We start from the raw sequence: 16,328 nt of genomic DNA on the forward strand, positions 1-16,328 counted from the left end.
GAGAAATGTCATTTTAAGAATTAACATTTGTCTTTCTTCCTCAAATAATCCACCAGAAGTATTTCTTCAAATTCAGATTTTGCTTCTAGACTGCCATCTAGAGTTCAGGCATGGTATCCAGTCTTGCTCTACAATATTTTATTAAAGAAAGACCTAACCTAACCAGAGTCACTGGCAGTGTGGTATTTCTGTCTAGACTCTAAATGTAACGTAATAATGCCTTTCCTGATAATCACTTATTGACGTGAAACTAGTTGATGAAACAAAAAGTGTCTTTAATGAATACCTGTGTCTTTACATGGTCGTTAGGCAGGCACAGTTGTAGTGTAGTGAAAAAAAGTGCATTGAAATGTGTTGTTTTACAGGGTCAGCCATAACAGTACGGCACCCCCGAAGAAAATTGGTGTTAAGTGCCTTGCTCAAGTGCACATCGACAGATTCTTCACTTGTTAGCTCTGGTATTCAAACCAGCAACCTGTAAAGACTGACGCTGGAGATGAGAAGCAGGTACTAGGAGTCAACATTTATTCAGGAACAGACAGGTAACAAAACAGGAACAGCGTCAGCACACGGGTAAACAACAACAAACGACAATGCTGAAGCGGGGAACAGAGCGGGGGAACAGACAAATATAGGGGAGGTAATGACAGAGGTGACTGAGTCCAGGTGATTCCAATAATCGATGGTGCGTGCGACGGGGGGAAGGCAGGTGTGCGTAATGATGGTTGCAGGAGTGTGTAATGCTGGGGAGCCTGGTGCCCTCGAGTGCCAGGGGGGAAGAGCGAGAGCAGACGCGACACAACCTTTCTGTTACTGGCCCAACAATCTAACTTCCAGGCTATCTGCCACTCTAGTAGGTAGGTAATCCTAGGTAATAAACACATTCACTTTCATTATGGCTGTTAATCAATTCGTTTTTGTCAGTCAACTGAACAGCTATTTCTTACAATAACATATGTAGCGGAATGATTGATAAAGGAAGAGGAAAGATTCAAAATGAAGTCACCTTAGTTCTTGATTTATTTAAACAATATGTTAATGAAGTTAGAACACAGGAGCTATACTTCATAGTTGCACAAAAATTATTGGACACCATCCAGAAATTATAAATGACAAAAGACCATGCAGATGTCTAAATCCCCCTAAAAACATAAAGTCAACAACATCCAAGGCTTTTTTTGTTAATGTGAACATGCTGCCTCATTAAACAACAGTTCGGATGCCATTCTTTAAGGTTCCTGAGATTCTGGTCTTTAAATGTAGACACGGTGGCTGAGAATGTGTGCAAACTGCAAGTCAGAGCATCAATTCACAAGTATCAGATTCCCAAGAGAAACATTGTTTATTACACTAATCAATTATTATTATCTCCTTATTCCCAAAGTCATTCTCCCAAGACAAGGAAGTGCTAAAGCTAAAGCTACATTGACATGACATGATTTAACAACAGTAAACAGCAGTCTTAACCTTCCTAACATTGTACGTTTATTTGGAAATAAAGATGCATGATTAATAAAGTAATACATGTAATAAATGACTCAAAATGTAAGTTAAAGTATACTAATAAATGACTCCTTTTTATGCACCTTTGTCTGTCTTCATGTCGTCCAGTAGGTTTGGGTTCATATAGCTACTCAACAAAACGTGGTCTGCAGTGCGAAACAAGAACAAACTAAGATATTCACAACATAAACATTTTGCTTTTGTTTTGTTGACAGACTGGTTTCTGTTGAATAGGCCTCTCAGTGTACTCTATTGTAATTCAGGTAGGAACAAATGACTTGCAGCGTATCGAAGGCTGAACCAATTGATGGCAGACAGTCTGTTGTTTCTTAACTAAGCATGAATACATTCATAATTGTCATTGCTATACATCCTATTCACAGGGGATATGTCCCTATGAGCTGTAGGAATAGTATTCTCATGGTGAATGGTTTTAAATTGGGAAGAATTCAAATGCATTTTTAAGGACAAAACCAAGGAAACCATAATGTTTGCTATTATAAATGTAAAGCTGACTGTCTAGAACAGATTGAAATACCAGACGTGATGTGAATCACGAGACCATAGCAGAAGAAGAACGATTTTGTTTCTCAAGAAATGTCTCTCTCGATGAACAATGCATACAGATGACAAAAATGCCTAAAAGCATTGTGACAACTGTTTGGCAGGATCACATGGTTCTAATTGCATATGCTTTTTGGCCTCAAATTCATTCACCTGAACACCATAAATGATCTGTTTACAAGAAGGCTATGAGATAGTTATGTAGTCATGCAAGCGACAGCTAAGATAAACCCATAGTGCATTGGTGAGGGATACCTGAGTTTGTATTTAACAATATAAAACTGACTTTCCCTTCCCCTCTATATTTCCCTGTGTTGTTCGAACAACCATTTCAGCACAGTAACACAGTTTTACCACCACCACAGAAAAGTGCACGGATAATTTTTCAGGTCTCTTTCTTCACAAAGGTCTCTGGAAACTCAAAACTGGTGGCACTAGAAGCACATTGTTGATCTGACTAAGGGAAAACTACAGTATCACTGGTCATTGGCCATCATCAGATAGATATTCTATACATATATACCTGTCTGCCATCAGGTCTACAGTTAGGAACTGCACAAAAGTCAACAGTCATCATGTCCCAACTGGAATCCAGTCTTTGAATGATCTGGAGCAGAAGAGGCCTTTGTCTTTGAGCAATGTTTAACTATTAATATTGTGATCGAAAAGGGACAGAGTTGAATAGAACGAGTCTAATAAAAACCGTGCAAAACCCTCACAAGATCAACAGCAGTTAAATTACCCTCAGATGTCCTTCATCATCCGTCCTCTCACCTGCTAGTTACTTCATCTTTAGACAGGAAGTGGACAGCCTGAACCTTCAATCAGAAGGGAAGGTGGAGGTTTCATAGATCCAAATTCAGAGAGATGTTGTGTTCAGGAAACATCCCTTGAAATTAATAATCCTTCCATTGAAATCAACAATGAGAATATAAATCCTCACCAGTTTTCTACAAGATTCAGGCATATGGGTTATCAAGTATGTAACGATACAGCTGAAAGTACTTTAATAGATATTTGGGTGCGTACATAGGCTCTTTAGGGTCTGTGGGTGGGTACTCCCCCACCGAGCCATCAAACCATCCCCCAGTCCGGATCAAGCCCTTGATGTAATTCAGGTCTCGTTTTTCCACGTAGTCGCCCCAGCGGGGGAAGTCTCCATTCTGGGCAGAGATTAGCTTTTGGGAGATTCCCTCTGGTCTGAAGCACCAGGAACAGTGCCAGCCTGCGTAGTGGACGGGGCTCCCAATGGACCACTGCACCAGGATGTGTCCACTCTCCCTCTGATAGTTCCGGAAACCCGGCATGGAGAAGTATTCCCTGCGCCTCAGTAATATCCCGTCTCCATTGTAGACAGTGAAGAGCATGGCGACGGTGCAGACGGAGAGGACTTCCAGTGTCCCAGGCTGCCTCCAGAAGAAACCATAAAGGGACTTCCTCATGTGGATGGACACAGGTTCCGTCCAGCCGTCGTAGAGTTTGAGGAAGAGGATGCCCTCGCGGGCAGGGATCTCGTCTGCATCGTTGATGAGGAAGACATCATCTGGCCTGGCGCCTTGCACCCTGGACATACCGTCACGGCTTAGAAATGTTCGCAGGTAGTCGTCAGCAATCCACCCGTTCTGCTGGCCACCTTTAGGGAAGTGATCGAGGAATACATAGAGGATCTTGTGGTGCACATAGTTGTAGGTTCCGTTAAGCAGAAGGTGCAGGAAGTGCAGTGGCTTGGAATTTCCGTAGGCTGTGAAGTTTGACTCACACACCAGGAAGAGGTCCACGGCATCGGCCAACTCGTGAAAGCGGGCGTGGAGGAGGTCAAACTCGTGGTTGATATTAATGGCATTGATGACCCTTCGAGGAACCTTTCTCAGTGTCAGACGAGCCTTAGTGGGCAGGTTGGAGTGTTGCACCGTGGTGGGGATGCCACAGTGAGGGCCGTGCCAGCCTGGGCGACACATACACTTCACCAGCCTTTTCCCCCATGCTGTTTTCTCCTGGGCTGACTTGGGTTCCTCTTGGTGTGCATGCAGGATCTTATCCTGGCCCTCTCCGGGTTCCTGGACCTTTTGTCCTAAATGGTCTTTGAGATAAGTAATTTCCGTCCCCTCTATGAAGCAGTATGCTCCAGACTTGGTGCGCACAAAGAACTGGGTGTGGTCATCGCTAAGATGGAAGCTCCGTTTGTGAAGTTCCTCCAATGATCCTTTGGGGTCTGGGAGAGTGACCGTCATTCTGTTTACATTCCCTGAGTCAGGCTGCTCCTTCCGCCACGGGTCCTGAGTGGGAGAACAATAGGAGTCAAATTAAACATATCAATGACAATGTCATATAGACCCAAAACAATGTATGGGGAAAGTCATGTCATCTGCCCCCTCACCTCACTGCCACGTTCAATCTTTCTCCCCACCTCTGCGTTTCCCTGGTCCTCCCGGTATGCCTCTGGTTCCCACAGGCCAGTGTCGGAGGGTACAGGCCCAGGCAGAGGCCTCCTCTCTGGGTGAGCATTGTTTGAAGGGTTCCCCTTCCCTCTCCAGAGGAAACTCAGGGCATTGACAGAGGAGGCATACAGCTCACTCAGTATAGGCATGTGGTGGAGGGCCTTGTAGTTGTGAAGCTGGGAGAAGACACACAGAGCCAATGCGCAGAAGAAAAAAAACGTGTGCCTTTGCATCTTCATCCTGAAAAACAAACACACACATATACAACTCTTTACCTAAACCGAAGTTTACAAACTCCTTAATTAACTGTAACTCAGGCATGTGCACATAACTGGTTCTACCTGTACAGAGCACATGCCCCTTACAGTCTCCAAAGTTCCCTTTTAGGTGGTGGTATAACTTCCCACCAAAATATATTTTTTTGTATACATTTTTTGTCATTGTTATTCGCCACCCCTCAACCCGTCCATTGGTTCCCCGTCCTTTGTAGCTATCTACCTTGCCAGAAGATTATACCGTTACGCTTGTTTAAACTGAGCTGCACTGGGGTCAGAACGCAATAATTTTTACATTAAAACCCATTCTAACCCATAGCGGCCATCAACGGCCTTTCCTTAAATTACTATAGCTGACGCGAATGGCCTTGTTTTTCTAACAATAATATCTGTGTCAATTTCGGAAAATTAACCTGTTGTTGTATCCACATGGTTGTTGTCAACAACCAGGAACCAGAAATATGAATATGCTGTAATTTTACTTTTCAAAGTTTTTTTTAAACTTCATTACTCAAAATGACAGTGTCGAAGCATGCATTACTTTTGAAAGAAACTGTGAAAGAGGCTTTATCTATTTTGGTTGCAGATACGGATGTGATATGGATTTGCACATGTCCTTGCACTTGATGCGATGATGTCGAGGTGAGTGAAATAAGTAAACAGCAGATATATGTTTGATGTTGTCGATGTTTGATGCTGTGAAATTTGGGGAATAGCTCACAGATTAGCAAGTCATGTCATGATACTTGGTTGGTTCAGGCAAGCACATCAGAGGTGGAGCTCGAGTGATTGGCTAGAGTCATTTGTGTTTATGTTTGGGCTTAGATTATGGTTTCTCGTGTTTACTAGGTTTGACAGCTTTGACAGCTTAGTTGTCCTGTTTGGGTAGTAGATTCCCGCGCAGTGGAGTGAGGGCGAGGGCGAGGCTTCAAACATAAAGATATAAAACTGTATTTTTTTGTGAAGAATCAATAACAAGTGGGACACAATCATGAAGTGGAACGACATTTATTGGATATTTCAAACTTTTTTAACAAATCAAAAACTGAAAAATTGGGCGTGCAAAATTATTCAGCCCCTTCCAGTGCAGCAAACTCTCTCCAGAAGTTCAGTGAGGATCTCTGAATGATCCAATGTTGACCTAAATGACTAATGATGATAAATACAATCCACCTGTGTGTAATCAAGTCTCCGTATAAATGCACCTGCACTGTGATAGTCTCAGAGGTCCGTTAAAAGCGCAGAGAGCATCATGAAGAACAAGGAACACACCAGGCAGGTCCGAGATACTGTTGTGAAGAAGCTTAAAGCCGGATTTGGATACAAAAAGATTTCCCAAGCTTTAAACATCCCAAGGAGCACTGTGCAAGCGATAATATTGAAGTGGAAGGAGTATCAGACCACTGCAAATCTACCAAGACCTGGCCGTCCCTCTAAACTTTCAGCTCATACAAGGAGAAGACTGATCAGAGATGCAGCCAAGAGGCCCATGATCACTCTGGATGAACTGCAGAGATCTACAGCTGAGGTGGGAGACTCTGTCCATAGGACAACAATCAGTCGTATATTGCACAAATCTGGCCTTTATGGAAGAGTGGCAAGAAGAAAGCCATTTCTTAAAGATATCCATGAAAAGTGTTGTTTAAAGTTTGCCACAAGCCACCTGGGAGACACACCAAACATGTGGAAGAAGGTGCTCTGGTCAGATGAAACCAAAATTGAACTTTTTGGCAACAATGCAAAACGTTATGTTTGGCGTAAAAGCAACACAGCTGAACACAACATCCCCACTGTCAAACATGGTGGTGGCAGCATCATGGTTTGGGCCTGCTTTTCTTCAGCAGGGACAGGGAAGATGGTTAAAATTGATGGGAAGATGGATGGAGCCAAATACAGGACCATTCTGGAAGAAAACCTGATGGAGTCTGCAAAAGACCTGAGACTTGGACGGAGATTTGACTTCCAACAAGACAATGATCCAAAACATAAAGCAAAATCTACAATGGAATGGTTCAAAAATAAACATATCCAGGTGTTAGAATGGCCAAGTCAAAGTCCAGACCTGAATCCAATCGAGAATCTGTGGAAAGAACTGAAAACTGCTGTTCACAAATGCTCTTCATCCAACCTCACTGAGCTCGAGCTGTTTTGCAAGGAGGAATGGGAAAAAATGTCAGTCTCTCGATGTGCAAAACTGATAGAGACATACCCCAAGCGACTTACAGCTGTAATCGCAGCAAAAGGTGGCGCTACAAAGTATTAACTTAAAGGGGCTGAATAATTTTGCACGCCCAATTTTTCAGTTTTTGATTTGTTAAAAAAGTTTGAAATATCCAATAAATGTCGTTCCACTTCATGATTGTGTCCCACTTATTGTTGATTCTTCACAAAAAAATACAGTTTTATATCTTTATGTTTGAAGCCTGAAATGTGGCAAAAGGTCGCAAAGTTTAAGGGGGCCGAATACTTTCGCAAGGCACTGTAATTAAAGATACACTGGTTCTTAATGCAACCGCTGTGTCAGATTTAAAAAAAAAAACGTTACGAAAAAAGCATACCATGCAATAATCTGAGACGGCGCTCAGACGTAAATATATTTATCCGCCATGTTGGAGTCAACAGAAATACGAAATTACATCATAAATATTCCAGTGCAAGGAATCCTAGTTCTGCAATAAATTGTTGTTTTGTTCCATAATGTCCATTACTAGTGTTCAAAAGCTGGCGCTGGTCCAGGCGAACTCGGATGAAAACTTCAAAAAGTTATAGTCCAGGTCAAATAAACTGGTCAAACTAAGTAGAGAATCAATCTTCAGGATGTTATTATCATATATATCCAATAACGTTCCAACCGGGCCATTCGTTTTGTCTACAGAGTAATGGAATGCAAGGCGATATAATGACTACTGCATAACCAGGAACTGGCATTCTGCCAGACCAGTGACTCAAATAGCTTCCATCCAGTCCCACATCACACTAGAGGCTTCCATGTTCTACTGACTGTTGACATCTAGTGGAAGGCGTAGGAAGTGCGACCAGATCCATATCTTATTTGGATGTGAATAGGCGATGCGTTGAAAATCAACCAGCTCCAGAATTTCCACTTCCTGTTTGGAGGTTTGCCTGCCCTATGAGTTCTGTTATACTCACAGGCATAATTCAAACAGTTTTAGAAACTTCAGAGTGTTTTCTATCAAATAGTAATAATAATATGCATATATTAGCATCTGGGACAGAGTAGGAGGCAGTTCACTAGGGGCACGCAATTCATCCAAAGTGAAAATGCTGCCCCCTATCCCTAAAAGGTTTAAAAGTACATTGTGGAATTTCTTTCCTTAATGCATTTGAGCCAATCACCTGTGTTGTGACAAGGTTGGTTTGGTATACAGAAGATAGTCCTATTTGGTAAGACTAAGTCCATATTATGACAAGAACAGCTGAAATAAGCAAAGAGAAATAACAGTCCATCACTTTAAGACATGAAGGTTAGTCAATGCGGGAAATTTCAAAAACCATCTATGTCGCAAAAACAATCTATGATGAAACTGGCTCTCGTGAGGACCACCACAGGAAAGAAAGACCCAGAGTTACCTCTGCTGCAGAGGATAAGTTCATTAGTTACCAGCCTCAGAAATTGAAGCCCAAATAAATGCTTCACAGGGTTTAAGTAACAGACACATCTCAACATCAACTGTTCAGAGGAGAATGCGTGAATCAGGCCTTCATGGTTGAATTGCTGCAAAGAAACCACTACTAAAGGACACCAATAAGAAGAAGACTTGCTTGGGCCATGAATAATGGTCAATGGACAGTAGACTGGTGGAAATCTGTCATTTTCGGTTTCATCCGCCTTGTCTTTTGTGAGATGCAGAGAAGGTGAACGGATGATCTCCGCGTGTGTGTTTCCTACCGTGAAGCATGGAGGAGGAGGTGTGATGGTGTGGGGGTGCTTTGCTGGTGACACTGCCAGTGATTTATTTAAAGTTCATGGCACACTTAACCAGCATGGTCATCTGGTTTGCGCTTAGTGGGACTGTAATTTGTTTTTCAACAGGACAATAACCCAACCCACCTCCAGGCTGTGTTTGGGCTATTTGACCAAGAAGGAGAGTGATGGAGTGCTGCATCAGATGACCTGGCCTCCACAATCACCCGACCTCAACCTAATTGAGATGGTTTGGAATGAGTTGGAACGCAGAGTGAAGGAAAAGCAGCCAACAAGTGCTCAATGTGGGAACTCTGTCAAGACTGTTGGAAAATCATTCCAGGTGAAGCTGGTTGAGAGACTGCCAAGAGTGTGCAAAGCTGTCAAAGCAAAGGGTGGCTATACTTTGAAGAATCTCAAATATAAAATATTTTAACACTTTTCTGTTAACTACATGATTTTATGTCTATTATTTCATCGTTACTCTACAATGTAGAATATAGTAAAAATAAAGAAAAACCCTTGAATGAGTAGGTGTGTCCAAACGTTTTACTTTTACTGTATACTCATAACGAACCAAATTCATAAACTCAGAATGAACTCAATAATTAAGCATCAGAAGAAAAACAAATCAATAGAAGTAAAACCGGTTCCAACCTTTAAAAACCTACCTAGATTTGAATTTAGTTCAACTACCATCAAGCTACTGAAAAATGTTGTAGTTCATATAGTTCACAACTTCCCAACACTGGTACTCTTCCTGCATCGTTAATACATTTTGAAGTTCATAACTGTGCACTCTCCTCAAACAATAGCATCCCATTCTTTCACTGTATTAAGAGTGGTCCACTCAGTGTATACTGTGCACAGCATGTAAACGGTCATGGATATCAGTGCAATGTATCACTCTCACAAACCCTGCGTGGGGTAGCATGCGTATACTGTCACATACATTTGTTGACCCATTCCACCATTATTGGCCTGGTTCCATTTCTGCCTTCCATGGAAACTTCTGTTGTTGACAGTTGCTGTTAGACAAATACCTAAGAACATGTCAGAGCAAATTAACTTATTTCCATTGCTCAACACTGCAACCTCTAATCTTTTGTGTGTATGTGGGTGGAGATGTTATCAATTAAGATAGTTTTTCTCAGACACAATACGAGCACTGTGGGACTGCGGAGATAGCCTATCCCTACACCTATCCCTACATAAGAATTTGTTCTTAACTGACTTGCCTAATTAAATAAAGGTAAAATAAAAAAAATAAAAAATAAAAACTTTATAATGAAGCAGGGTGGCAGGTAGCCTAGCGGTTAGAGCCAATGCTCTAGTAACTGAAAGGCAGATTGTTCAAATCCCCAAGCCAACAAAGTAAACAACATGTGTCAGTCAGCAAGGCACTTAACCCAAATTGCTTCAGGGTTGCTGTTGATAATGGCTGATCATGGCCATGATCCCACTCTCCTAGGGTGTCTTTGGGATATGCATCAACAAAAAAACATTTCCAATTAATACACACTTGTACATGTGTGAAATAGGACAAATAAATATAGACACCCACTTAATCCATTGTGCACACTTTGCAACTTCCTACCTTTTATTTATAGCTTATAAGAAATCATGCTATGCCTTCCAACGAACCATCAACCAAGCAGAGCGTCAATACAGGACTAAGACGCTCATTGGATGTGTCAGGGCCTGCAAACCATTACAGACTACAAAGGGAAGCACAGCCGAGTGCTACCCAGTGGCACAAGCCTACCGGACAAGCTAAACTACTTCTATGCACTCTTCGAGGCAAATAACAATGAAACAGGCATGAGAGCACCAGTTGTACCGTAAGACTGTGTGATCACGCTCTCCGTAGCCGACGTGAGTAAGACCTTTAGAAAGGTCAACATTCACAAGGTTGTAGGGCCAGACAGTATTACCAGGATGTGTACTGCGAGCATGCACTGACCAACTAGCAAGTGTCATCATGGACATTTTCAATTTCTCTCTGTCCGAGTCTGTAATACCAACATGTTTTAAGCAGACCACCACCGTGCCCAAGAACACTAAGTGCCTTCCTAAATAACTACCGACCCGTAGCACTCACGTCTGTAGCCATGAAGTCCTTCGAAAGGCTGGTATTGGCTCACATCAACACCATCATCCCAGAAACCCTAGACACACTCCAATTTGCATTCTGCCCCAACAAATCCACTGATGATACAGTCTCTATTGCACTCCACACTACCCTTTCCCACCTGGACAAAAGGAACACCAATGTGAGAATGCTATTCATTGATTACAGCTCAGCGTTCAACACCATAGTGCCATCAAAGCTCGTCAATAAGCTAAGGACCCTGGGACTAAACACCTCCCTCTGCAACTGGATCCTGGACTTCCTGATGGGCCGCCCCCAGGTGGTAAGGGTAGGTAACAACAACACGCTGATCCTCTCAGTGGTGCGTGCTCAGCCCCCTCCTGTACTCCCTGTTCACTCATGACTGCACGGCAGACTGGTCCATGCGATTACAGAATGGAAGAACAGCGTGATAAGTTGGGTTGCCCTCCCCCCTTGGGTTGTGCCGTGGCGGAGATCTTTGTGGGCTATACTCTGCCTTTTCTCAGGATGGTAAGTTGGTGGTTGAAGATATCCCTCTAGTGGTGTGGGGGCTGTGCTTTGGCAAAGTGGGTGGGGTTATATCCTTCCTGTTTGGCCCTGTCCGGGGGATGTCATCGGATGGGGCCACAGTGTCTTCTGACCCCTCCTGTCTCAGCCTCCAGTATTTATGCTGCAGTAGTTTGTGTCGGGGGCTAGGGTCAGTTTGTTATATCTGGAGTACTTCTCCTGTCCTATCCGGTGTCCTGTGTGAATTTAAGTATGCTCTCTCAAATTCTCTCTCTTTCTTTCTCTCTCTCGGAGGACCTGAGCCCTAGGACCATGCCTCAGGACTACCTGACATGATGACTCCTTGCTGTCCCCAGTCCACCTGGCCGTGCTGCTGCTCCAGTTTCAACTGTTCTGCCTGTGATTATTATTATTTGACCATGCTGGTAATTTATGAACATTTGAACATCTTGGCCATGTTCTGTTATAATCTCCACCCGGCACAGCCAGAAGAGGACTGGCCACCTCACATAGCCTGGTTCCTCTCTAGGTTTCTTCCTAGGTTTTGGCCTTTCTAGGGAGTTTTTCCTAGCCACCACACTTCTACACCTGCATTGCTTGCTGTTTGGGGTTTTAGGCTGGGTTTCTGTCCAGCACTTTGAGATATCAGCTGATGTACAAAGGGCTATATAAATAAATGTGATTTGATTTGATGATAAATTGACCTGAATAAACCTTTAGCCCTGCTGCATAGGAGCCCTTACTAGAGAAGGGCAGGCAGAACTGCATACACACAATTGATCCTCCGGTGAGCTGCTTTGTTAAAACGGGTGGGGACAGGCTACTTCTGCAGTCTCACAGTGCTCGTATTGTGTCTGAGAAAAACTATCATCATTGATGACATCCACAACCACACACACACGCAGAGGCTGCAGTGTGTTGAGCAATGGAAATAAGTCAGTTTGCTCTGACACGTTCTTAGGTTTTTAGGAACACAAGGTTCGGTGGAAATCAGAAATGCAGCCATGCCAATTATGGTGGAACGTTACCAAAGGGAACAGACTTCATATGGGCCCTGGTCAAAAGTAGAGCACCATAAAGGGAATAAGGTGCCATTTGGGATGCAACCTTAAAGGAAGGTCACAGCTACATAGTTCACATAAAAACAGATAATTAACCCCACCTCCTGGTCCACAATATACTGTGAGACTGAATGACCCGCAGTATCAGTTCACGGACTATATTCATTTCCTGACCAATGGCTCTTTGCTCTCGTCAATACACCTGCCGTAAGCAACATGATCCTAAATATCCCCATGACAAATCCAAATCAGAAATCATGGTCTCACAGTATAATGGGAATTTTCATGTGAACCAAAAGGAGAGCAGTTGTTGATAATATCCAAGTATATTACAAGAATTCAGCAAGAACACCTCCAGAGCAGAAGCAAAGAACATTTGTAACGAGGCCGCCCTTGTACATTAATCACACAGCATATTCAATGTTCTGTAAACATCAACCCGAGAAGCTTGTAGGAAGTCACAACATCAGCTGCTACATAATCACACAGTGTCATAGTTAAACTATCAGTGTGTCCTCGAATCCCGTCTGGCGTCAAGCCTCAATCACACTTTGATACTGACAATTAAACAGGTAAGAAAATCAGTACTCAGTTACAACAGATAATCATAAACCAACAAGTGACAACTACTGAATTAAATATGGTACTTAAGCATATATGGTTAACCCCTGTTTCCCTTCCCCCAAGGAAATATGTATCTGTCTGTGTCTATCAATTCATAAACACAGTAAATAAAATACAGGAAAAATACGAATCAAATAATGTCCTATTGCACACAGCCTTTGAGTAATTGCGACAGATGAAATGTGGAAATGTGACAATGCCTATCAGGGGTTGACATTAAGGGTTGCCCTAATACCCAGAGCAAGGGAACGGAAGTTGAACTCAGCAGTCAGGCAAGTTGAGTTCTCTGTGGGTGACATTTTTGTCTGAAAACAACTGCAGAAAATAACAGAAGCCTAACACTGAAAAATAAATTATAGTATTTTTGCGTGTAAATAGATAATTTATAATTTCGAGGAAAGTGATTATAATATTCCAGCAACCATAAAATACTCCTGACTTTCCTGATTGGCAAGTGCATTTCTATCCCTGCCTATGAACATGAAATATAGATGTTATAACAGAGGAATTGACTGAAAAGTTGACTCACTTATACCTTAAGTATACTATGTCCCAATATCAACTTCCCCACAACACTTCCCCATGATACTATAATAGCTGTCATCATTGACTCTATATAATGAGTGCCAGTCTGTTTGTGCCACCATGCCAACTCATTGTCACACATTGTCATGACAAATGTAAGTGAACTATGTAGCTTGCGGAAGGCCCAAGTTAAACAATTTAAAGGCAATGCTACCAAATACTAATTGAGTGTATATAAACTTCTGACCCATTGGGAATGTGATGACAGAAATAAAAGCTGAAATAAATCATTCTGTCTACTATTATTATTATGACATTTCACATTCTTAAAATAAAGTGGTGATCTTAACTGACCTAAGACAGGGAATTTTTACTTGAATTAAATGTCAGGAAATGTGAAAAACTGAGTTTAAATGTATTTGGCAAAGGTGTATGTAAACGTCCGACTTCAACTGTAAGTACATGAAAGTGAAAATTAATTGCAACAAATCTAGAGAGGTATCTTATTAATAATTAACTCCAAACAGAACAAAATCCATTGAAACGTTCACAAATACTGTAAAAAGAGAGAGGGAGAAAAAACAGAGAGAGAGTGAGAGAAAAAAAAACACTAAAGGTGATTAAACATACCTCCCATGCAGGAAAAGTCTAGCCATGCTGGTTTGTTGGCAAGTGGAGCCCAACTGTTATTTCAGATTTATTTTACATTGTACGGTAGGTCTCCAAAACTTCCTTAGTTACTCTATTTGAACTAGTCGGTAGAGCTTCCATGCAGCAACATGTGGTAGGTGGCATCATTCATTCAGGCCATCAAACTGGATTTACAACAGCGCAGAGAGATAAAGAAAGAAAGCGTGAAATAGAAAAGCAGGGTGGAGCCCTTGGTGGAACAGTTACACATCTTTCCTGTACTCTGCCTCTGGGGTCTTCATGTCCGTCACAAGTAAGTGCACGCACATGCACAGTACTCACACAAACAAGGGCACACACACTTACACACCCACCCACCCACACTCACACAAAAACACACAGGTACGTGTGCACACACACACAGATGCAGGCACGCAAGCATAGAAACACAAGCATGCACACAAAAAAAACACACGCATGCACACACGCACACACACAGGTGGCCATTCCAAAACAAATAAGGAACAGCTTTACATATCACTACACATTCACTCTTACCAATCTGCAGCACAATGAATGAAGACTGTCTGTTCACTGTGTTGCATAAGATTTGTGAGAATGGGGAAATATGACAACAAGAAAGCAATGGGCTGACAAAGTATCCAGGCTTCATTCCACCATACATGCATGTGGTAATGTTGTGCAACACTAAATAAGGAACAATTAACTTATTCATAACCTACTCTACACTTCCTCTCCACCCTCCTCTTACCTTCGACTAGATGTTCTCATGAGTGCTTGGCAGTTACCAGGGCAGAACCAGAGGACCATGTAAGCATAGGACCATCAGACTGAAGGGGCATCTGTAATCTCCTCAATGCCCACTGAGCAAATATGTTAGCTGGGATTTGTTGGGAATGAACTAGGTTGGAACCTCCCTCCCGCCCCACACACACACACACATACAGTACAGGCACGCGTGCACACACAAAGATGCACGATTACAAGTACACACACACACAGATGCATGCAAGCACAGACACACAAGCTTCCACATAAACACGCACGTACACACACACATAAACAAAAACAAAAAAAAGCACACATTTTGTACCTACACATGTAACACGCATGGACATCAGTGGAAGCTGGTGGGAGGAGCTATGGGAGGACGGGCTCATTGGAATGGTTGAAAAGGAATTAATGGAACGGTGTCAAACACATCAATCATATGGAAACCACATATGTTTGACTCATTCTCCTTTTATTCCATTCCAGACATTACAATGAGCCCATCCTCCTATAGTTCCACCCACCAGCCCCCACTGATGAACATGCATCAAGCCAAACTCTGGATTAAAGAATATATCCCAAGTGTTTTAATTATTTGATAATCCTATGAAAAACACCAACAATAAAGCTTATAATACTAGTGTACTACTACTACTACATTATAAACCAATTATTTAACAATGGGAGAGAAATGTATGTTTGACACCCTTGCTTGACACTGCTGAGTTGCCTGAGTGACTTAATTGACAAGTAACAATTGCCAAAATGTAGACATTCTCTTCAGAGCACAAGCACTCAGGGCATGTGTTGCCACTTCCCAGGGCTGGTGTTAGCCAACAGGCGGCCCAGGGCAAATTACAATTAAAACAGAAAATATGCACAAAAAAACATGCCTTACTATCGACCTCCAGTGACTGCTCCTTGTTCTTGTAAGGAGATGTGATACAGTATTTAAAAAATAAAGTGATAACCATGTTAGTCTGTAACAGGAATTTCCAGCAGAACAAAAGGAGAGCAGTCGTTGATCATATGAATCAAAGATCAATACACTTTAATACAAGAATTCAAGGAGACACCTCCAGAACAGAGACATAGAAAATGTCTAACATGCGTCACAGGACCTTTAGTCAGATAGTACCATATATTCTCTAAACATCAGCCAGAGAGGGTTGCATGAAGTCAAAACAAAATACAGTGAATTTGCCAGCTGCTACAGAACCACACAGTGTTTATAAATGTCATCGACAGGTACAATGTCCTTTGGTAAAAATCATGTAAGCATATACTTACACATAATCTTAAAACAAATACCAACACAACAGCATGTGTAAAATAAGGAATATTAAGTAAAGAATGCACATAATAAAACAG

The 16,328-nt window shown here is 42.2% G+C and overlaps 1 protein-coding gene across 1 annotated transcript; it reads right to left on the reverse strand.

The window, feature by feature from the left end:
* Nucleotides 1–997: 997 nt before the first annotated feature.
* On the reverse strand, nt 998–14,533 carry LOC110538027 (beta-1,4-mannosyl-glycoprotein 4-beta-N-acetylglucosaminyltransferase). The gene is made up of 3 exons (XM_021624563.2): nt 14,166–14,533; nt 4,445–4,745; nt 998–4,343 (listed from the first exon to the last, which is right to left on the reverse strand). Exons 1-3 carry the CDS (start codon nt 14,189–14,191, stop codon nt 3,027–3,029), a joined length of 1,644 nt encoding a protein of 547 aa, XP_021480238.2. The 5' UTR covers nt 14,192–14,533; the 3' UTR covers nt 998–3,026.
* Nucleotides 14,534–16,328: the final 1,795 nt, after the last annotated feature.

The sequence above is a fragment of the Oncorhynchus mykiss genome, chromosome 12 (genome assembly GCF_013265735.2).
Source record: "Oncorhynchus mykiss isolate Arlee chromosome 12, USDA_OmykA_1.1, whole genome shotgun sequence".
In the NCBI taxonomy this organism is placed as follows: domain Eukaryota; kingdom Metazoa; phylum Chordata; class Actinopteri; order Salmoniformes; family Salmonidae; genus Oncorhynchus; species Oncorhynchus mykiss.